The sequence below is a fragment of the Ailuropoda melanoleuca genome, chromosome 19 (genome assembly GCF_002007445.2).
Source record: "Ailuropoda melanoleuca isolate Jingjing chromosome 19, ASM200744v2, whole genome shotgun sequence".
NCBI classification, from domain to species: Eukaryota; Metazoa; Chordata; class Mammalia; order Carnivora; family Ursidae; genus Ailuropoda; species Ailuropoda melanoleuca.
The window spans coordinates 133,033-155,120 of NC_048236.1; the positions used below are offsets into that span (position 1 = coordinate 133,033).

General features: G+C 39.7%; 1 protein-coding gene across 14 annotated transcripts in view; it reads left to right on the top strand.

Moving 5' to 3' along the window:
• The window catches only part of LOC100468881 (adenylate cyclase type 10-like), a 40,433-nt gene that overhangs the window by 4,461 nt on the left and 13,884 nt on the right, over positions 1–22,088 (top strand). For 10 of the 14 annotated variants that reach the window (XM_034647975.1, XM_034647972.1, XM_034647971.1 and 7 more), the window contains exons 3-20: positions 283–321; positions 1,039–1,182; positions 3,762–3,967; positions 4,254–4,344; positions 4,438–4,526; positions 5,134–5,325; positions 6,006–6,127; positions 10,056–10,132; positions 10,237–10,426; positions 10,913–10,968; positions 11,691–11,844; positions 12,001–12,190; positions 13,369–13,455; positions 14,645–14,916; positions 15,433–15,566; positions 16,185–16,313; positions 17,291–17,566; positions 18,601–18,927. In XM_034647975.1, the coding sequence (XP_034503866.1) occupies positions 283–321; positions 1,039–1,182; positions 3,762–3,967; positions 4,254–4,344; positions 4,438–4,526; positions 5,134–5,325; positions 6,006–6,127; positions 10,056–10,132; positions 10,237–10,426; positions 10,913–10,968; positions 11,691–11,844; positions 12,001–12,190; positions 13,369–13,455; positions 14,645–14,916; positions 15,433–15,566; positions 16,185–16,313; positions 17,291–17,566; positions 18,601–18,927 (2,775 nt within the window). Of the gene's footprint in view, positions 1–282; positions 322–1,038; positions 1,317–3,761; positions 3,968–4,253; positions 4,345–4,437; positions 4,527–5,133; positions 5,326–6,005; positions 6,128–10,055; positions 10,133–10,236; positions 10,427–10,912; positions 10,969–11,690; positions 11,845–12,000; positions 12,191–13,368; positions 13,456–14,644; positions 14,917–15,432; positions 15,567–16,184; positions 16,314–17,290; positions 17,567–18,600; positions 18,928–22,088 lie in introns of those variants that run through there. The other 4 variants (XM_034647978.1, XM_034647977.1, XM_034647976.1 and 1 more) reach the window with 3 other exon arrangements.

Consider the following 22,088-nt stretch of genomic DNA (forward strand, 5'->3'; position numbering starts at 1 on the left):
TTCGTTTTTTAAGATATTCATGGGAATGATCCGGTGGATAGGAGATAAAGGAGGGAGTGAAGTTCTTGAAAGGGTGGGAGGGGCTAGGATCCAGAGGCGGGGGCGGGGGGNAAGATTTGGGGAGAGGCTAAGGGAAAGGAAAGAGTCCCTTCGAGGGAACAAATAGACCAGAGAAGATATGAGGAAAAATTCAGTAGGCCATTCTTATCATACATAATTCTGCCATGATCTAGTATATCTGATTTTGCTGCATTTTCCTCTCTCTCCTTTACTTGATTTCAGATGTGCTGTGTTTTGGAGGAGATATCCTAAATATCACAGGTATTTTTCAGTTTTTCTGAATATTTAAAGGACTGTAATCAAGGAAGACTTCATTTAGGTGGAATTTGGCATATTTGTTTATTCAACATTGTTTGATTATTTAATATGTACTTGGCCCTGAGGAAACAAAGATGAAGAAAACACAGTCACTGCCTCAAAGTTTCTCTCAGTCTAATAGAAAAATCTTGCCCATATTAAGTTCACAGGTGCTTTACATTTTGCTTAATTGAATGACAGAAAAATAAAGCATTTGTTTGCATGAGAAAACTAATGAGAAACTTAGTCCTTAAGAGCAGAAGCTATGTGTAAGATAGGAGTCAAAATCTCCTATCTGGAGAACTCACAGGATCATTAACAGAGTTGGCCTTTTTTTTTTTAATTTAAACTTAATTGAGCCAACCTTGAAATTAGATTTGAACATGAACGTACATTTTATGAACCTCTTAGCTAGTGCTCCTCCCATTCTGTTAGTATACTGGTGGAGGGAAGATTATCAAAAATATTCTTAAACTTTAGGAACATTACATCTTTTGCCTTGTTTTTTATATGATGAGTGGTTTTGAGGCTCTAAGACAGTATTTTAACCAAGCATAATGTACAGGGCCAAGGAACCTTGCCTGACACCTTGCATGATATCTTCTGCATTATTGGGGACTTTGTCCAGATCAGGTGAATCCAGATATTCGATCCATGTCAGCCTGTCTTGTGTGTCTGCAGGGAATGTGCTCCTGGCACTCTGGACAGTGAAACAGAATCAACTCAGTGACATCATTACCCTCGTGGCAAAATGCAGTCTGGAGATACAGGAGAAATTTGGGATCTACCATACCAGAGAAGGCCAGGACCTGCAGCTAAAGATAGGTAGTAGTTACTAAAAGAGAGATCTATTTAAAAAAAAAAAAAAAAAAAAAAAAAAAAAACCCCCTGTAAAAAATTCAAAATATAAATGACAACCTGGAAAAAAAACCCTGCAGCTTATATCATATATACAAAGGGTGAGTATTAGAAATAGAACACCTAGAAATCAACAAAAGACTAACATTTTAAGAGAAAGATGGGAAAGGACATGAATAAATAGTACATAGACAAATACATCTCTTTTAATATTTGAAAAGATGTTCAATTTCATAAGAAAAATGCCAATGGAAAGTACATTGAGATTATTTCTCACGTAAAGATACCAAAAATTCAGATGCTGAATACTCTGTTGATGAGGCAATGAGTTATAAACACTGTCATACAGACTGCTGGTGGGAATCAACAGCGGTACAACTTCTATGAAGAATAATTTTGGTAATCTCTGTTGAGACTGTCTATTTGAAGAACTTCTTTTAACATTTCTCTAGGTGTTGGTTTGCTGGCATGTGTTAGTTCAGTTCTTCTTGTCTGAAAAGATCTTTATTTTACCTCTGTTTTTTGAGAGGTATTTTCACTGGGTACGGAATTCTAGGTTGACGGAATTTTCTCCCTTACATTAAAGTTGTTATTCCACTGTCTTCTAGCTTGCAGCATTTCCAACAGGAAATCTGCTTTCATCTTTATCTTTGTTTGTATATAATGCCTTTTCCCCCCTCTGGCTGCTCTTACGGTTTTTTTCTTTATCACTGATTTTGGGTAATCTGATTATGATGTCCCTTGGTATAGTTTTCTTCACTTTTCTTGTGCTTGCAGCTCATTGAGATTCTGGATCTGTAAGGTTTGGGGTTTTATCAAATTTAGAAAATGTTCTGCCATTATTTTTCCAAGTAATTTTTTCTCTCTTCCTCCTCCTCTGCCCAATTACACACATATTAGACTGCCTGAAATTGTCCTACAAGTCATTGACATTGTGTTCATTGTTTCTTTTTTTCTCCCTGTGTTTCATTTTGGGTAGTTTCTATTGCTGTGTTTTCAACTGTACAGACCTTTTCTTTTGCAGTGTCTCTACTTATTCAGTCATTTTCCTAGGTTCTTGAATATAGTTATACTTTTATTGTTTTCTTATTTACTAATTCTATCATCTGTGTTATTCTGGGTTGGGCTTGATTGATTGATTTGCCTTATAGTGGATCATATTTTCCTTTTTCTTTGCATGCCTGGTTATTTTGGGTGGGTACCAGACATTGTGAATTTAACCTTGTTGGATGCTGGGTTTTTTTTTTTTTCCTACCTCCATAAATATTCTTGAGCATACTTCTAGCTTGATTTTTTCAGGTTTTGTTTTTAAACTTTGTTGGATGGGACCACAGCAGTGTTTAGTCTAGGGCTGGTTTTGCTCCACTCCTGAGGCAAACCCCTTCTGAGTACTATACCTAATGTCCTGTGAATTATTAAGTTTGACACTGTGGCTAGTTGGAATAAGAACTATTGCCAGCCCTGTGTGATATTGGGGATTGTTCCTTCTAATCTTTTCAGGTGGTTCTTTCCCTGGTTTCAGGTAGTTTCCTCACATTGATGTACTTATTAGTACTGAGTACTCAGCTAAAGACTTGTAGGGGACCTGGGACAAATCTCTGGAATTCTCTCTCCATACACTTCTCTCCAGTACTCACAATGCCCTGTGAATTCTAGCCACTTTGGCCTCCTCAGATCTTAGCTCTGTTTCCTCAATTTGAGGAGTCCTCTGGGCTATACCTGGGTTTCCCCTCCGTGAGAAGTCCTGGAAATTCTTCCATGCAGTTAGCTAGGCTATCAGAGGGTTCACCCTGTTTGTTTCCCATCTCTCAGGTATCCTTGTCCTTTATTACCTGTTATCCAGTATCTTGAAAACTGTTACTTTGTGTGTTTTTTCTAGTTTCTTAATTGTTCTGGGAATTACGGTAAATTCACCACCTCAAACTCAGTATATCCGTCTTGGCCAAAAGTATATGTCTCTACAATTCTTTTAAAACTATTTTCCCTTTGTTTTTAGCTTAGATTGGGTAATTTAGCTAAGGGCAGGCTTAACTTGGATATAGTCCTTTTTCCCCTGGCAAGCAAACCAGTTTTTAAGCCATATTAGCAGTAAGAAATGCCTCAGGGTAAAAAAAAAACAGGAGATAGGATAAAAATATGGCAAAGCCCAAGTCTGGTAAAATACTGATTGTCTACTCACTTAGCCTTGATTATACGTTGAGGAGGTGGTATAGTCACTGTGGCAGCAGTTTCTGAGCATAACTATTTAGTCTGCTATCATGACCTAGTTGTTTATTAGAACAATTTAAAGAGAGGAATCTTAGAGGCCTAGGATGTCTTGCTTCTTCCCTCATACTACCCAGGCTTGTTTGAATGTCTCTGGGTATGCTTAAGACAGAAGAAAATCTGGGGCAAAGTAGTATTTTAGAAGGTAAGCTTACCTAATATTTTTGCAAAAGCAAGATTGACTTGATCCACATCGCAATGTGAGGATTCCAGACCCCACCATTTGCACAGTTTCCAGTTGAATTTGGCTATTCACTGCTTTTCTCCTTTCTTCTGGATAGGTCTATCTGCAGGTCGGATTTCCCAGGTTATTGTTGGAGATGAGCAGCGACAGTACCTCTTGGTGATTGGGCGAGATGTGGATGATGTCCAGGTAGCTCAGCGTTTGGCTCAGGCAAATGAGATTGTCTTGTCCTGGAACTGCTGGAAGCTCTGTGAGCAGTACATGTTTGAAGTGGAAATCATGAGGGAGGATGAAGCTGTGAAGGTAGGAGGCTGGTCCCATCCATTGCACATCCTGAGAAGGCTTTCCTCCTACACAGGGCAGTGCTCTGCTGGTGGTTGCATATGGCTTGACCAAACCAAAAACCATTGGAACTCTATTTTGGAGGGAGGTGGGGGATATCCTCCCAGGAAGTTAGACGAGGCAGAACAATGAGGCTGGAAAGATACATGAACAACAAGGGAAATGGCATCCTCAGCCCCTCTGTTAAGGGACCAACAGTAATCCAGGTGGTGGATGGGCCCACAATTGAGCAGTTTCCTTTCTGTAGTTAAGAGATATGCGGATCATTGACCCATTTGATTTTGATGAGCATTTTGACAAGTGCCTTGATTACCTGCCACATTACCGGACAAGTGCTGGTAAGTTACTTGGTCCTTTCTCCCCAAGCCCAAAATTTCAAAGATAAATTTTCCACATGGCTGGAGACATTTTGTTTGTTTTCCTTTTCTCAGATACTCTAAGAACTGCCCTGGAGTTGGATCCAGACTCTGCGCTTGAACAAACCCTGCGGAAGCACATAATGAAAAACCTTTTGAAGAAGGTTATTTCCTAGTTCTTGAGTCATTGTGTAGACTGTGTGTGTGTTTATGTTGACAGGTGTACATTTATATATGATGACCTTTTCATATTGATTCAGTTCATCTCCTGTTCTCCGTTGTAATCCCAGCAGGTTTCCCCATCTGTACCAATTCCTGTGATGACATGTCATAACTTCAAATTTCTCAGTTCTAGCGTGTGGAAGCCATATTTGTTTTTTAGTTTATCTCTCAAGAAGCTAGTACATTATAAACAGGGTAGAGAGTGTATGCTTGGTAAATATGTATTGATCGATTTTGTATGTATGAATCTATACACATCCCTTGGTAAGTGATATAATGACTAACAGAATGGACATAGCAAACTCACATAAAGAGAAAACATAGAAGCATGGCAAATTTCATCAGTGAATTAGGTTTAAAGTCAAACCGTTTTAATTCCAAGTGTACTGGTTTGTACATCTTCTATGCTTCTCAAACCTGAACTTTAAGTTCGGTGTCTGACATCTGTAAGTTATTTTCTCATACTCACTATGGAATATAGACTTTAAATGCCTAAATATGATACTGAGAGTTGAAGATACAGCAAGATAACTCACTTTGTCTTTGTAGATTGATGAAGGTCAGCCTATGGAGTATATATCCGAATTCCGTACCGTGACTATGGTTTTGGTCAGCCTAGAGTTCCACAAGACAGCATGGATGTTGCATTTGTGTCATCTTATCCAGGAGGCTGCCCTGTACATCTCCACAGTCATAGAGAAAGGGGGTGGCCAGCTAAGCCAGATCTTTATGTTTGAGAAAGTAAGTACAAGGAAACGTGACCCATCAGCATTAAAGGTCAGTAAGGAATAGTAGTCTTGTTTCTCAAATAACTCATGTGTAAGTCAAATTCCCTGCTGTTTATTTTGTGACAAGCTTTAGGACATCGAAAGTTCAACTAATAATAGTTAAGGAATGGGTCTAGTTAATTTAATTTTCAGGGTAACTGAAGTTTACGTTCCATGTCCTTTTTCATCCAATTGTTGTTGAAAAATCTTTGTCAGAGCGAAAGCATATTTTTCTGCTCTGTTTGTAAAGTGAGTATAATCAGATATTTCTGATAATTGAGGAGCTTATAAAAGAGCAGTATCATAATACGTGACATTATAGGTGAATAAAAAAATGTGGGCAGATAGACAGCTCAAGGCATATACTAGAAATGGAATTTTTGAAGAGTTCTTGACATCAGTTTTGTGTTTCAAATTTCAGTTGTTTGAGGAGTTAGTTAAATCAAGATTTTCTTTTTCTTTTTTTTTTTTTTTTAATCTCCATGTTGATGTGGCTCAGAGTGTCCATTTCATGAATCCTGTAGAACTCAACATTCCTAACAGAAAACCAGTGGGGAAAGGCTCTGGCTTTATTCAGGGGAGTTGGTCCAGTTGAGGCAAGCATATTCTTTCCCTAGGTAAACTTCTCTTTTCCTTCTTTGTCATCTGTCCCAGGGCTGCATGTTCCTCTGTGTTTTTGGCCTTCCTGGGGATAAAAAGCCAGATGAGTGTGCACATGCCCTGGAGAGCTCCTTCAGCATCTTCAGCTTCTGCTGGGAGAATCTTGCTGAGACCAAGTGAGGAGGAAGGTGGGGCAGAGAGGAGCTTCTCAGGCCCCAGGGGACTCTTCAGGCAGGATAGGAATAATATGTAGCTGGGGTTGAGAGTGTCTAGAATCTGCCTAAAGGGGAGGGAACATGCTAAGGGAAGTTGGAAAATAAGCTCTATTAAGAAATCATTAGGTACAGAATTACGCACTAGATACCCAGGGAAGGTGAAGATAAGTTTCCATCCAATTGGGTGGAAGAGGGAGGAACCGAATATCCATAACAAGATTTAAGAACACTGCAAAGGAACAAGCAAATGTGTAAATTAATATAATACAAATAATATGACTGTATGTCTTGGGAAGGTAGAACCAAGGCGGCCTGTCTACAGGGAGGGGAGGTGTGGGAAGAGAAGTTATTGGGCAATTACCAAGGTAGGAAGGGACCACCGCTGGTTAACACTCTCCTTGCCTTTCAGTCTTAGTCTTTCCTAGTTCCTTGATTTTTTTCTGGAATTCTCACTGATTTCCCTCCTCCATATGTACCCCACCCTCCCACCTTCTACAAAAGCCTTGTCCTAATAAAGGTATAGAAAATTCCATGTTTCCACTAGTCACACTCTAACAGTGTGAGCTAGAATTTTTCAGATGACTCTTTTTTTTACCAGAAAGCCCTGAGGAAGGTATATACATAAATAGATTTGAAAAGTTATTTTTAATGTTAACATCAAGTCAAAGATTTGTTTGCCATACTTATTCAAGATGAAAAAAATTATATGGCACTTTAACATTTATAGGATACTTTGTATAGGCTACCAGTGTGAATGTTTTTATCCCTCTTTTACACTTGAGGAAACTAAAGCCACAGAAGAGGAGTTTCTAGCATGCAACAGAGCTGATAATGAAACCCAGACCTTCTGTCCTCAAATCCTGTGTCATTTTCAGTACCTCATAGCTGCCTCTTATAAAATGTAAATACTCTCCAAAAGGGATAACCTGTATTACTAATGTGATACTATTGTAGAGGCATTTTAATATCTATAATATTCTTATAGAATATTAGTACTGAAAAGGATCTTAGAAATGATCTGATCTAACTTTTTATTTTACAGATAGGAAAGATGTTTCAGATACTTCATAGATAATCAAACTCTTAGCCCAAGGCAGATATGTGTTGGCACTTGTTTTAAACTTGATGGGATCTGCAGCTACTCCTACAGCCCACTTCTCACTTCTCTAACATAGGTGTGCTGGGCCATCTCTTCCATTTTACATTGGCCTGTGGCCTTCGAGAATCCTGCGCTTGGCCTTTATTCCTGAATGAGAGAGTCATTTCTTTATTTTGTTTTTGTTTCTGTTTTGTTATGTTAGTCACCATATAGTACATCATTTCTTAGGCCATAGTTTTGTGCTTTCAGTCTTATTTATTTTAGAATATAGTGTATTTTAAGAGGTAGATAGAATCTTAGAGTTCATCTAATCTGGCCTCCTTCTTCTTTTTTAAAATTTTTATTATAAGACTACTCAGAACCTTTGATATTAGCATATATTGGTGAACCTCCAAGAAGGAAATATAGTTTGCATCACTTCCCAAACATATTTGGCCATGAGAATCTTCTTTTCCCAGAACCCCATTCCATGTCTCCTTTTTCAGTGACCCTATTCACCTTGGATCGTTTTCTAAATTCCTCTTTCTAATGTAGGAAATGCCTTCAGTTTTCAGTTCATTTACAGAAAAAGATGATTTTCTGAGTCTTATGATTAATTAGGCTTTTCTGGTTGGTGACTGTTTCTCCAGGATATTTTTTGAGACTCAGGGAGTGTAGTCTCAGAATCTCACTGAAAATACTTTATGTATATTTACATATGTTGAATAAAGAATATATATTTTTATTTGCCCTACACTTCCTCTTTAAAAAACGGAAGGAACACAGACTGCCAAGAAGAGGAAGGGGATTTCTAAAGTCCAGTAGAAAGAAATAAGAAATGACCAAGTGAAAATAGTATGGTTTGTTTCGTTCTCATAGCCTTGTTAGTGGCTGAGTTTATCACGTGTGTGAATGCACCCACTCAGCAAGCATTCATTACACATCGTGATGAGCCAGGCACTATGCTAGGTGTGGTGGATGTAAAGAGAAATAAGACACTGCCTCCTCCACTAAGCAAACAACTAACTTTAATACCATGAAGTGTACGTGCAGGCATACAGTGCTATAGGAGCTGCAGCAAAGTGCTGTGGGAAGACGGAGTTCATTCCTCCCAGAGCTCACAGAGGAGTCTTAACTCTAAAGACAACATTTGAAGCAGGTTGAGAAAGAAAGGAGTTCAACCGTTGAGGAAAGCGAGAGAGGGCATCTTAGACAAAGGAAGCATGGTGAAACATCCGAAGATGTTTAGTCTTATTCTTGATGTGGCAGCAGAACCAACTGCCTGGTTCAGATCTTGGGTGTCTCTTACTCACCCTGAGCAATGGGCCCAAGTAAAAGTCCTCAATCCTGGCCTTAGAGGAAGGCAGGAGAATTTTGATGGCATAGAGACAATAGTGTCAGCATTGTTGCCACTTTTCCTCTCTCTGAACAACTAAAAGTGGTTTATTTGTAGATTTAACTTGAAACTAATTTATGCCTCGTTGTACCCTCTTTCCCCACCCTCCTATCTTATCTGTCACATGAAATTTTCACATCAGGTAAATCTGATTATTCCCTGTTATGTATGAACTTGCCACCTTTGAGCCTTTGCTTCATCTGGAACAGTATATGCCCCCTTTTTAAATAATTCATATTTACAGTGCTTTCCCATCCCTGGCCTAGGTAGGACCACATCTCCCTTCACTTGTCCCTACTGCACACACCATCGGTGCTGTAGCCATCCTGAACTGCTTAGTTTTGCACAAACACAGCAGGCTTTTAGAGTTCTGCCTTTTCCCACTGGACGAATGCTGTTGCCCTGGTTTCACAGTACTGCAGCTTACAAAGTCCAATCATACACCCTCTCCTTTGAGTGCTTTTTATAACTCTCTAGTATGAGTTAGTGTATCCGTTCTTTTTGCTCTGTTAATTTGCTGTACTGATTTCTAATATGCAGCATTTGTCTTGCTAACTTTAAATATGTCTCCTCACCTCCCTCAATTTCTACCACCCTCCCCGCTGCCTGAGACTGAACTTCTCCAGAGCAAGATGTTTTAAACACCTAGCCCAGTACTTGGTACTGTACATACTTCTTAGTGCTTGTTAAATGAATGAACCTATATACGAATGAATGAATGAAAAAAATATTATTCATTTTTAAAATGTATTCCAAAGGCTAATTTGCTTCAGGAAGGCTTCCATCAACAGCCTGACCCTCTGATTATTCCTTTACTCTGACATTCTAGAATTATTTGATCCATTAACCCTGTATTGATAACTGTTGATCTACTTTTCATTTTGGGGTTTTATCTGAGACAGCATAGTATAGTGGAAATAACTCTTGGGCTAGCAGTCAGGAGGCCTGGATTCTCATTTCGATTCTTCTGTTGATTTCTGCTGTGTAACTCTGGGAAAGTTAATTAACTTCTTCAGTTGTGGGGTTTTGTTTTTTATTTTGTTTGTCAAATGGGGTTAAAATATTTGCCCTACATACCTCACATATTTGTTGTTAATTATCCCTCAAAGGATCAGATGAAGTAATCAATTTGAAAGTACTTCAAAAAACTTATATAAACTATCTAACAGATATAAGGTATTTTTATTTAGTCTTTCTGCTGATAATAGCTCCCCAACTAAAACTCCATGAGTACTGGGACTATTTTGTTCCTTTGTAATTTTATACGCATCATGTGATGTAGACAGACAACAGTCTCTGGCCTTTTCTATTCTGAGCTCTAAAACTAGACGTCTAGATCTGAGGAGTGACAGCTCTAGTGCCTGACTTGGAGGCTTCTGACTGTTTTTACCCACTGTTGCTTTTCTGATCACCAGACTTGTTTCCATCAGTATCACCAACGGACCAGTATTCTGTGGCATGATTGGGGCAGTAGCGAGACACGAATATACAGGTAGAATCGGACATTGGATTGTTAGCTCTGTAACTTAGGGGGTGAAAGTGGAGGAGATGATTCAAAAATTCTCCATCCTTTTCTTTACTGTCTTTCTGACACAGTTATTGGCCCGAAGGTAAGCCTTGTGGCCAGAATGATAACTGCTTATCCAGGTTTGGTGTCCTGTGATGAGGTAACATATCTAAGATCCATGCTACCTGCTTACAACTTCAAGAAACTCCCAGAGAAAATGATGAAAAATATCTCCAACCCAGGGAAGATGTATGAATACCTTGGCCATAGAAGATGTATGTGAGTGTCATTAATAGTTTATTCTCATCTCTTTTACAGAATCAGGGTGTAGGAATCATCAGTGTTTGACTGTATGAAACTAGAAAGAAAGATGCTTCTGGTCCTGGCCTCTTGGAGTAAGAGACATAAGAGGAGGGTTTAGTGTCTGAGATCTTTAGCTTTTCTGTTTAGCTCTTAGCTAGTTCCTCAGTGAACTTCTTGCTATCCAACAGGAAGAGAATGCAATAGGTCACGAATCTGGGTGTTCTTTTTTTCTTTGTGTATCTCACAATTTACTTCTCTGAGCCTGGAACAATGAATATTTCTCCCCTTCCTTCTCCCAAAGATTTTTAATTTTTTAAAACTCTTTTATATAGAACTCTGGACCTTTTCAGTTATCTGAAAGTACTTGCTGATGAGACAAGTTTTCTTCTAGCTATTTAGAGATATACATTCTGTCTGTCCCAATCTGTTAATAGACACATTTCCCTTTGTCCTTTTTCCCAGAATGTTTGGGAAGAGAAATTTGGCCAGAGAGAGAAATAAAAATCACCCTTTGTTAGGTAAGTTTTCTTTTCTACCTTAAATCATATTTTTTTTCAGCTATAGATGGTTAAATGTGATTTTTTTTTAAAAAAATGCAAGACTAAGTGCTTCTAAGCATTGTATTAAAAGGATAGAGAGCAGCCTTCTTACTGAATTTATGTTAATTTTGAGAAGGCCTTGCCATTTCTTTTCCATGTTGAATGTTTACACTTCAGGTAGAGTCTTCTCACTTTGTCTGAGAAGTACGAACATTTAGTAAGAATCTTCGGAAATCAGAGTTCAGCTTGTTGTGGATCATCTCTAGAGGAAAATTCCTCATCATGAACCAGAAAAGAGAGCACCAAGACTGTTACCACACACACTGTATATTCCCTATCTTTATATTTATCTTCATTTATATCTATTAGTCTGTTATCTTTTCTTAGCAGTGACTGGCTTTGAAGACTAAATTGCTATAATGGAAATTTTTACAAAAAGCTAAGAAGATTTGATAGCCCCCATGTCTATGTGGTCCCTAATTAGTCTTAATCTTATTACGTAGGCTCCAGAGCAAACCCCCAAGCCCAGCGTACATTTCTGTGTAGTCGAGAGTTGATTTTATGCAGAGATGTGCAGCCTCATCAAATAATGGGGTTCTGCCCAGGATTCTAGGGGAAAAAACCATTCTGAGAGTTACCTTTGCAAAAAGAGTGTCTGCTAAAAAGCACAGGAGTATTAGGTGTCCCCTGTCTCTCTACAGACCGAGAGAAAGAACTAGAAGCCTTCCAAATGGCACAGCAGGAATGTTTGCACCAGAAGAAGGGACAAGCAGTTTTGTATGAAGGTGGAAAAGGCTATGGAAAAAGTCAGCTCTTGGCTGAAATAAACTTCCTGGCCCAAAAGGAAGGACACAGGTAAGGACTCCTGGCTCAGTGTCTACTTCTCTTGAGGCTCTTTTCCCTTGTTGGTGAGACTCTTGTATCATTAGATTTCAGTATTCTTGGGCTAGTGGAGTGAGTAACCTCTCTGTGGGTCAAGGGCCTCCCAGTGACCATATACACGCTCACCAGGGTGTTACCGTTGAAGCTGAAGGAAGCAGATTTCAAGCAGTGCTTCTATGCAATCCAGACCCTCATGGCCATCTTCTTTGAGATTGATACGTGTCCAGCCTATTACCGGCAAGAGTGCCTCCACAAACAGCTCCGTGAGGTGGTGGAGGAGCCTCTTCACTGCCTTTTTAATGACCTCTTCTTTGTGAAGGTAATGAAAGCTGGGGCTTTCTGAATTGGATTGCTAATTTTATTTTTGGTGGATAGCTGGACCCAGGATTGTTTTCTAATCTAATGCCTTTAGGCCATATATGTATAGCCTGAGAACATATAATTAGCAATGGCAGGGTTGAGATTTGAAATCCCTTTGACACCAAAACCCAGGCTTTCTCTTTGTTGAGGAGAGTAGATTCCAGGACTGACTCCAACACTTGCTAATCAAATGTCATGGGACAAATCACTTTGCCTGAGCCTACATTTTTTCACCTGTGAAATGATAATTATAGTACTTTATGTGATTAGTGCATACATTTTAAAGGAGGTTTGGTATATAAGAGATCATAGTGTAAATGTGAGTGCTAAATCCGTCAGGGTGATACTGACCAGTTTAGCGTCCCCAGCAATTTTTATCCATGTGTTCTCAAGTCAGTTGCGATGTTTGGTTCTTTAACCCTAGCCATGAGTTTGTCACTTGAACCAGCACCTGAATCTCAAAAGCTTCCAGTGGTCTAGGGTTTACCCTAGAGTGAGTAGACTAAGAATTCCCTTGTCCACAATTCCATTTGTTCTTCCTCCGTCACTTCTCCTAATCTACCAAGCCTGCAGGGCATTGTATCTAATGGAAAATAGAGAAAAGGAAAATCTCTCCAATCCCTCGGTATACCCCTGTTTTAAGGCAGGCTTTGTCTGGGGCTTTGGCCCTTGCCAAAGTACTGGAGGAGTAGCCTCACTTTGACTCTTGGGTCCGTGGTAACTCACGTGCCATGGCCTAGCACAATATTAGGAGATGCCCGTTGCGATTCTTTCTGACAAGTTTCATGCACTCATTTGTTCTGGCAAACTTGTAATAACTGGGGTACTAGAGCTATCCAAAGTGACATTGCTAAGTCCAACCTGTCACATTACTTCTTAGTCATGACCCTTTACGGGTTTGCCAGAGTCTGGGTATGGAAAGGGGCTCTCTCTCTCTCTAAACTCCAGTTGACTTTCCATCTCACTCTTTGAACTCTGTATTGATGTTGGATTGGCATTTGTGACCCTATGCTCAGTCCTATAGGAGAAACCCATTCTCACTCAAAATAAAATCATTGTCTGTTCCTTTGGAGAACCTGTATATTTTTATTAGATTGTCATTGTGAATGCTAATATATGAATAATTTTCCTGGTTAGTTTCCCTTGTCCTTCAAAGTTTCGCACATGGATGAACTGACCAGACAAAAGAAGGTTAAGGCATGTTTTTTTCAAGTGCTTCAGGAGGTGGGTATTTTTGCTACATACCATTAACTCTTAATATGTGTAGATGGTTTGTGCTTATTTTAATCTATCCATAGCACAGCTTGATTTAGGCCTGCCTATTTGTGATATCTTCATTGTTTGTATCGGTCTTTAACTTTGTATCAATCCTGTTGCACAGAATACAAGAAAAGTTCTTTGCTCTTCCCTGATCCTTGGTTCTTAATGAAATTTTAGTGACTTAATTTAAAATAGTGGTTTCTAAATGCAAGCAGATAGCTGTTTTATCTCCTATTTATTACACTTAAGCCTCAACCCAGATTACAGAGTCAAAAATATCTATGAGCAGAAACTGATATAGTCATTCTGGAAAGCAACCTAGAAGTAACTAGTCAAATTTTAATAACATGCATCTTCTAGACCTAGCAATTCTACTCCTGGACCTATGTCCCTGGGCGTCTGTTCACTGCAGTCTTTGTGGAGGCAAGGGAGGCGTTGGCATGAACTCGTGGATGAATGCTATGCAGGATAATGCAGAAGTTTAGAAGTATGGGAATAGATGAAAACATTGCAACACAGAGTGGTCTTAAAACTAATCCTGAATAAAAAGAGAAACAGTGAGATCTATACAGTAGCATTTACATTAAAAATTTACTTAATGAAACAATGATGCATATTTTATAAGAACACAATACAGACAAAAGGATTACAGGAAACACCTTGGAATGGTTGCCTGCTGCAGCAGGGGAGTGGGGAATGTGGATAAAAACGAGAATATTTTTTTAAAGTTTACATGAGTGGGTCCTGGCAGTTGGTAGTTTTAACAAGCACTCAGGTAATTCTGATGTGCCGCCCGGTTCGGAAATTACTGATATAAAGTATTATGAATTCCCACACAGTTTGAAGCCTTTGCCAAAATGGAACCTTCAGGTTTGATTTGGAGAATATTTTGATGTTCATTTCTTTTTTCAGTTAGAGTATCTTCTTGTCCAAAGAAACTCAGTACATTTCTTTAGAAATTAGGTATACTGGCTATATTTTATATTTATAAAATAAAATATTACTTGGACTTAGGATATATTTTATTCTGAAAATCCCAGCCTGTGTTGACATTTTATTTAAATTGCTGTTGGGAAATTCATGGTACATTTGAAAATCAGATTACTTCATTTCTAATCAAAGGTTGTCACTGTTTCTTCGCTGTTATTTTCAGGCAGTGAGGGAAGCACCACTGATTTTCCTCATTGACGAAGCCCAATATATGGATGCAGCTTCCTGGGAGTTTTTGGAAACATTACTCTCCACTGTGCCCATCATTGTGGTGATGACATTGACCCCTACCTTCACCCTGTGTGGCTGTGCCCAGCACTTCCTGCAGAGCTCTCAGGCTGTCCTTGTGCCCATTTTGAAGTTGGCAACGACCTCACTGTTGAGAATGGCATGTTGGGAACTGGGGGTGGTGAGCATCCCCCAAGAGCTGCAGATGTGAGTGGCTAGGACTAGCTGGGCACTTCATTAAGGGCAGAACCAGTGCATTAATATAGCGAGAAGGCTCAGGTCTCACTTACCCATGTTGGGGGAGAGAATGGCCTTAGTAACCATGATGAGGCCCAAGACCAGCTTCAAGGATAGACAGTCTCCTAGTAAACCAGTAAAGGCTGTCATCCAGGTTTTCACAATACAGTTAGGACTTGGATGGCTTGCTTCTGGTGTCAGTTGTTTGTGGTCAGGCCACTTTCTAGGGCTCTTTGTAAGGGGACGTTAGTTCTTTTTAACAGCAATGAAAACAAAATAGTTAAAGAAAATTTACTGCAAGATACATTTCAAACCAATCAGAAATTTTTTTTTACATTTCTGTGTTGCTTCTTACCTCTGTTAGTGTATATCATCAAAAGCTGACTTTAACAAAAGAAGAAATATTCCTCAGTATGAAATATCCCTGTACTTGGCTCTGTTCAAGTGGGCATCTTAGTCAGCAATCCCCTAATTACCTCTCTACAGCTACCTTCTCCACAGGTGCTTTGGAAACCCCCTCTACTGTGAGGTCTTATGCCAGGACCTTCTCTCCAAAGATATATTGCTCTTTCACGACCTCCAAAAGGAGGAGGAGAACAGCAAGTGGGAGACCCTCTCAGGTAAGCTGAGCTTCCAGGGTTCTACCATTGTCCAGCTGCTGGGGTTCATCCTTTGTTATGGTATCTCCTGACCCTTATGAGGCATGTGCCCATTCCCTACTAACATTATAAGCAAGAGTAAGCATTCCTGGCCTGCCTCAGAGAACTTAATCGAGCCAATCAATCTCTTATAGTTCCTTTTTGAGCAGCCCAGGAGGTAGGGATAGGAAAAGAGGATTTATAAGCATGAAAGTTCAATAGAGAATTGCACATTAATTACTGATGAGAAGGATGACTTGATGGTTTGGATAGGGGATGGGAGAAGGGAGGCGGCTGGGAAAGGAGGAAGGGGTAGAAGTATGTGTAAATCTGGAAAAGCATCTTAGGGCTGTGAGGGCTGTGACGTAATAGAAAAGAGGGCTACTGGAAAGTCAACAGGAAGAGTGTAAATGTTGCATACCATATGGTAGAGAAAGTGGTGTTAGTTTCTAAGAGAAAATTAGCAGGCAGGATGGGTGGGGTAAGCCACCTTAAACATATGCTCTGTTTATCTTCATCCTGTTAGTTTCTTGACTAAATTCTTGTAATTTTGTGACTTTAAAACTACAGTCCCTGAGCATGGTGTTTTCCTCCCTACAGCCAATGCCATGAAATCCACAATGTATGGTATTCTTCCTGCTGGCTCTGAGGAAGACCAGGAACTTTATATCTGCACAGTCAGGGATGATGTGAACTTGGATACAATGCTTCTCCCACCATTATTAAAAGGCAAGTCCCTTGAAAACCTCAAGTGAACCAATTACAGATGTCATTGCACTTAGTAATTTGGCGATTGATTGAATATATTTCTCTGATTATCATGCTAGCTCCATTTTCTTCTAAAAAAGAAACCTGCCGTCTAGAAATAAGTTCTGGCACTGCCCAAAGAGCTTTTAAGAGATGTGTCATGCTACTTGAGTAATGTTTTACTTAAGTGAGCCCCTTGTTCTCTGGGGCTGCCTAATGACTGAGAAGTTTTCTAGTTATTTGATAAAAATCAGATCCTGAGTTTCTCTTTGCGCATATTCCTGTGCTACAGGAGGCAGTAAGCAAGGGAGGTAATGTGGCTGAGATATAAGAAAATCTATGGTGCTGGTGAAGAGACAGTGTTATATACATAGCAAGAGTTGATTAAAAATAGGGCTAAGTAGGTTTATAATGACTGACGAGATAAAGAATGGAGAAGCCATGGGAACTGAGTAGGCGTAATCAGATAGGGGACGTTCTTTTTAGAAATGAGGAAGGTTTTGGTGACCGTAAGGAGAACAGCTTCAGTGATGTGTTGGTGGTGGAACAATGAATGGGGAAAGAGAACAAGTGAGGACTTGGAGATAAGGCTCTCTCAAGAGGTTAGGGCAAATGCAGAAGGGGAGGACCAAGAGCAAGCCTTTTTTTTTTTTTTTTAAGATGTATTTATTTATTTATTTGAGAGAGAGAGAGAGAGAAAGCAGGTGGGAGGGGCAGAGAGAGAGAGAAAGACTCTCAAGCAGATTCCCTGCTCAGCGGGGAGCCCAACGCAGGGCTCAATGCCACAACCTGAGGTCATGACATGACCTGAAATCAAGAGTCAGAAGCTCAACCCAGCTGAGCCACTCAGGCGCCCTGCAAGCCTTTTTTTTTTTTTTTTTTTTTGAGTGAACAGATTATCAACACAATGTATTCTATGTTTGTAGAAAGCTTATTCACTTCTCTTGTTTTTTTTCCAGAAATAGCAGTAAACCAGTTGGATCAATTGAGCCCAGAGGAGCAGTTGCTGGTTAAGTGTGCTGCAGTCATTGGTCACTCCTTCCACATAGATCTGCTGCAGCACCTCCTGCCTGGCTGGCATAAGAACAAGCTGCTTCAGGTGCTGAGGGCTCTTGTGGATATACAGGTGCTCCGCTGGTCCAACAAGAGTCAAGAGCTTCCTGCCGAGTCAGTCTTAGTGCCTTCCTCTATCAAGACTATCGAACACACCAAAGAGGAGGAGAAGAAAAAGTCAGGTCAGGAAGAGCTGCTTCCTTCTTCTTACCTGAACAGAGAGCCTTGGGTGGGGATATCGGTGTTCAGAAAGAACAGCAATATCCTTTATCACGGGCCTCAGTTTCCTAAAACTGTGGCTAAGAAATGGGGGAAAGTGATTATTTTAATCATAAAGGAACCATGATTATAGTGAATGAATAACCTGTATTTTTCAGAATTGTCTTAATTTCAAGAATTTTAGCTCCTTGTTAACCCCATGTGTTAAGTATCTGTATCTTGATTTTTGGCTCAGAAAATATTGCCATAATCCTTTATTGGTTTCTAGATATAAATAGTAAAAAAAGGATAAACTGTTCCTAATTTTAGAAATTTACAAGGAAGATAAACATATCTGGTATTGAAACAGACATGAACAAAGCAAGATATACATTAAATAGCTTGCAATCTCAAATTCTCCACATAATAAAATTGTGGCATAAACTACCCGAAGCACATATATTCCGCAAATAATTTCCCTTTGACCTTGAAATATGTTTGGGCCTTATATATGAACAGAGCATTTCTTTTTTTTTCTTTTAAGATTTTATTTATTTATTTGAGAGAGACAGAACATGAGCAGGGGGGAGGAAGCAGAGGGAGAAGGAGAAGCAGGCTCCCCGCTGAGCAGGGAGCCCAGTGAAGGGCTCAATCCCAGGACCCTGGGATCATGACCTGAGCCGAAGGTAGACGCTTAACTGACTGAGCCACCCAGGCGCCCCTGAACAGAGCATTTCTGATGATTTGATGTCTATAGTAATTTGTAGTAAAAAAGCTCAATTTAGGCAAAACATCTAAGAAATCTATTCAGTGTACTTCTGTACCACCTACCACTTCTTCTCTGGTACTTTGTACAAGATATAGTCAATGTCATTCTCAGATCGGTGTAGTATACTTTATACAGAGGAATTGTAAATAAAATTTTCTTAAAAACTAGCAGCATATGATTGGGACTTTGCTACTGATGGCATAAAAGGCCTTTAAGGGAGGCTCTCACTTAGATTTTCCTATATTTCAGAGGCTGACTCTCCTCTCAGTCTGCAAGAGAAATTATCCCTACCTCAGATGGAGGTGCTAGAATTCGGAGTGCCGCTATTACGGGAAGCTGCTTGGGAACTGTGGCCCAAGGCACAGCAGATAGCCCTGCACCTTGAATGTGCCTGCTTTCTCCGAGATTTGGCCTGCCGCTGTGAGAGCTGTGGGGGGGACTTTGTCCCCTTCCACCGTTTTGCCGTCCGTTCTACTAAAAGCTGCAGTGGGACCTCCCGGTTCTGTAGTTACAAAGATACTGGTTCAGTACTAACACAAGTGATCACAGACACATTGCAGCTGCCTTCTCCCCAAGGTAAGCCCAGGGAGCAGAAAGAGGACACATGGGCAGCACTTCTCTGTGTTCATGTACTTGGAGCTCTTCATCCAAAAGGTGGAATCAGATTAAGGGAGAAAAATAGGCGGCAAGAACCATTTATCCCTGAAGTATTGAAAATAGGAAAAATGTAATCTCAGAGCTAAAAGGAACTTTAGAGATCATATTTGTTTTGGTTAGCAATATTGGGCAAGTTACCTAACCTCAATTAATGGAGGAAAATAACAATACCAATTTCATAGAGTTGCTGTGAGAATTGAATGAGTTAAAATATATAATGTGCTTTGAATAGTGCCAGGCACATGTTTAGTGCTCAATATATTTTAGCTACTGTTTTTATTATTATTATTATTATTTTTAAAGATTTTGTTATTTATTTGACAGAGAGAGACAGTAAGAGAGGGAACACAAGCAAGGGGAGTGGGAGAGGGAGAAGCAGTCTTCCCACCAAGGAGGGAGCCCGATGCGGGGCTCGATCCCAGGACCCTGGGATCATGACCTGAGCCGAAGGCAGACGCTTAAATGGCTGAGCCACCCAGGTGCCCCTATTATTATTATTATTATTATTATTATTATTATTATTATTAAATTCCGTACACTTATATGGGACCCCTGTGTGTATCAGATGCTGCAGCTAGGTATTAAGAATACAAAGTGAGGGGCGCCTGGGTGGCACAGCGGTTAAGCGTCTGCCTTCGGCTCAGGGCGTGACCGGGCATTATGGGATCGAGCCCCACATCAGGCTCCTCCGCTATGAGCCTGCTTCTTCCTCTCCCACTCCCCCTGCTTGTGTTCCCTGTCTCTCTGGCTGTCTTTATCTCTGTCAAATAAATAAATAAAATCTTTAAAAAAAAAAAAAGAATACAAAGTGAGTAAGCGTGAGTTCCTGTAATTATCAGTTTTGGGGGTTGATACATGCAAATAGAAGATTCTGATATGGCATGGTAAAGGCAATGACAATAGCATACCCATGCATTGGGGTACCTAGAGAAGAGGCCGTTGGCTCAGCCTGAGAAGTGAGTAGGAGAAAACTCCCTTGAAGGAAATAACACCAGAAGCGAGAATTCAGGGATAAATAGGTGTAAGTTGCTTGAAGAAGTTTGAGTTAGTGGATGGTGTTCCCCAAAGCTGGTTGCCCTTCTACCACATCCTAAATGAGAGTTCACCCTTTTTGTTTTAACATTTTCAGTTATTGGACAGCCCATTTCATTGTCAACAGCTGTTAGAAAGCTTTTTAAATCAAGGTGAAATCTACGTTATTGCAACTTCACCAATTTTTCAGAGTTGTGCCTTTTTTTTTTAAGTTTTTCTTTAAATTCCAGTTAGTTAACACATAGCGTAATATTAGTTTCACGTGTGAAATACAGTGATTCAACACTTCCATACATCACCCAGTGCTCATCATAAGTGCTGTCCTTATTGCCCATCACCTATTTAGCCCATTCCTCAACCCCTCCCCTCTAGTAACCATCAGTTTGTTCTCTATAGTTAAGGTCTCTTTCTTGGTTTGCCTCTCTTTTTTTTCCCCCTTTGCTCATTTGTTTTGTTTCTTAAATTCCACAGATGAGTGAAGTCATATGGTTTATATCTTTCTCTGACTTATTTTACTTACCATTATACTCTCTGACTCTATCCATGTCATGGCAAATGGCAAGATTTCATTCTTTTTTATGGCTAAGCAATATTCCGTAGATAGATAGATAGATACATACATACATACATACCACATCTTCTTTATCCATTCATCAATTGATGGACACTTGGGCTGCTTCCATACTCTGGCTGTTATAGATAATGCTGCTATAAACATCAGGTGCATGTATCCCTTTGAATTAGTGTTTTTGTACTCTTTGGATAAATACCTACTAGTGTGATCATTGGATCATAGGGTAGTTCTATTTTTTACTTTCAAGGAACCTCCATACTGTTTTCCACAGTGGCTGCACCAGTTTTCATTCCCACCAACAGAGGGTTCCCCTTTCTCTACATCCTCATCAACCCTTGTTGTTTGTGTTGTTGATTTTAGCCATTCTGACAGGTGTGAGGTGATCCCTCATTGTCATTTTGATTTGCATTTCCCTGATAAGTGAAAACAACACAAAGAAGTGGAAAGACATTTCGTGCTTATGGATTGGAAGAACAAATATTATTAAAATGTCTCTATTACCCAAAGCAGTCTTCACCTTTAATGCAATCCCATCCAAATACCAACAGCATTGTTCATGGAGATAGAACAAATAATCCTAAAATTTGTGTGGAATGACAAAAGACCCTGAATAGCCAAAGCAACCTTGAAAAAGAAAAAGCTGGAGGCATCACAATTCCGGACTTCAAGTTATATTATAAAGCTGTAATGATCAAGACAGTATAGTACTGGCAAAAAATAGACACATAGATCAGTGGAACAGAATAGAAAACCCAGAAATGAACCCACACTTATATGGTCAATTAATCTTGGACAAAGCAGGAAAGTATCCATTGGGAAAAAGACTCTCTCCAACAAACGCTGTTGGGAAAACTGGACAGCAACATGCACTAGTATGAAACTGGACCACTTTCTTACACCATATACAAAAATAAATTCAAAATGGATTAAAGACCTAAATGTGAGACCTGAAACCATAAACATCCTAGAAGAGAGCACAGGCAGTGACCTCTGACGTCAGCCATAGCAACTTCTTTCTATATATGTCTCCTGAGGCAAGGGAAAATAATCAGGACTACATCAAAATAAAAAGCTTTAGCACAGCAAAGGAAACAATCAACGAAAAAGGCAACCTACAGAATGGGAGAAGACATTTGCAAATGACATATCTGATAAAGAGTTAGTATCCAAAATACATAAAGATTTTATAAAACTCAGTATCCAAAAAATGAAAAATCCAATTAAAAAATGGGCAGAAGACATGAATAGACATTTTTCCAAAGAAGACATACAGGTGTCCAACAGACACCTGAAAAGATGCTCAATATCACACTGATCGTCAGGGAAACGCAAATCAGAGTTGCGCCTACTTCCAAATTTGAAGACAGCCAGCAAGACCCAACCAAATCTCTTTTTCTACGTTGTTAGAAGTTGGTGTTGGTGTTGGTAGAGGAGAGTGATAAGGAGAGAAGGTGAATTGTTGGTGGTAATGGAC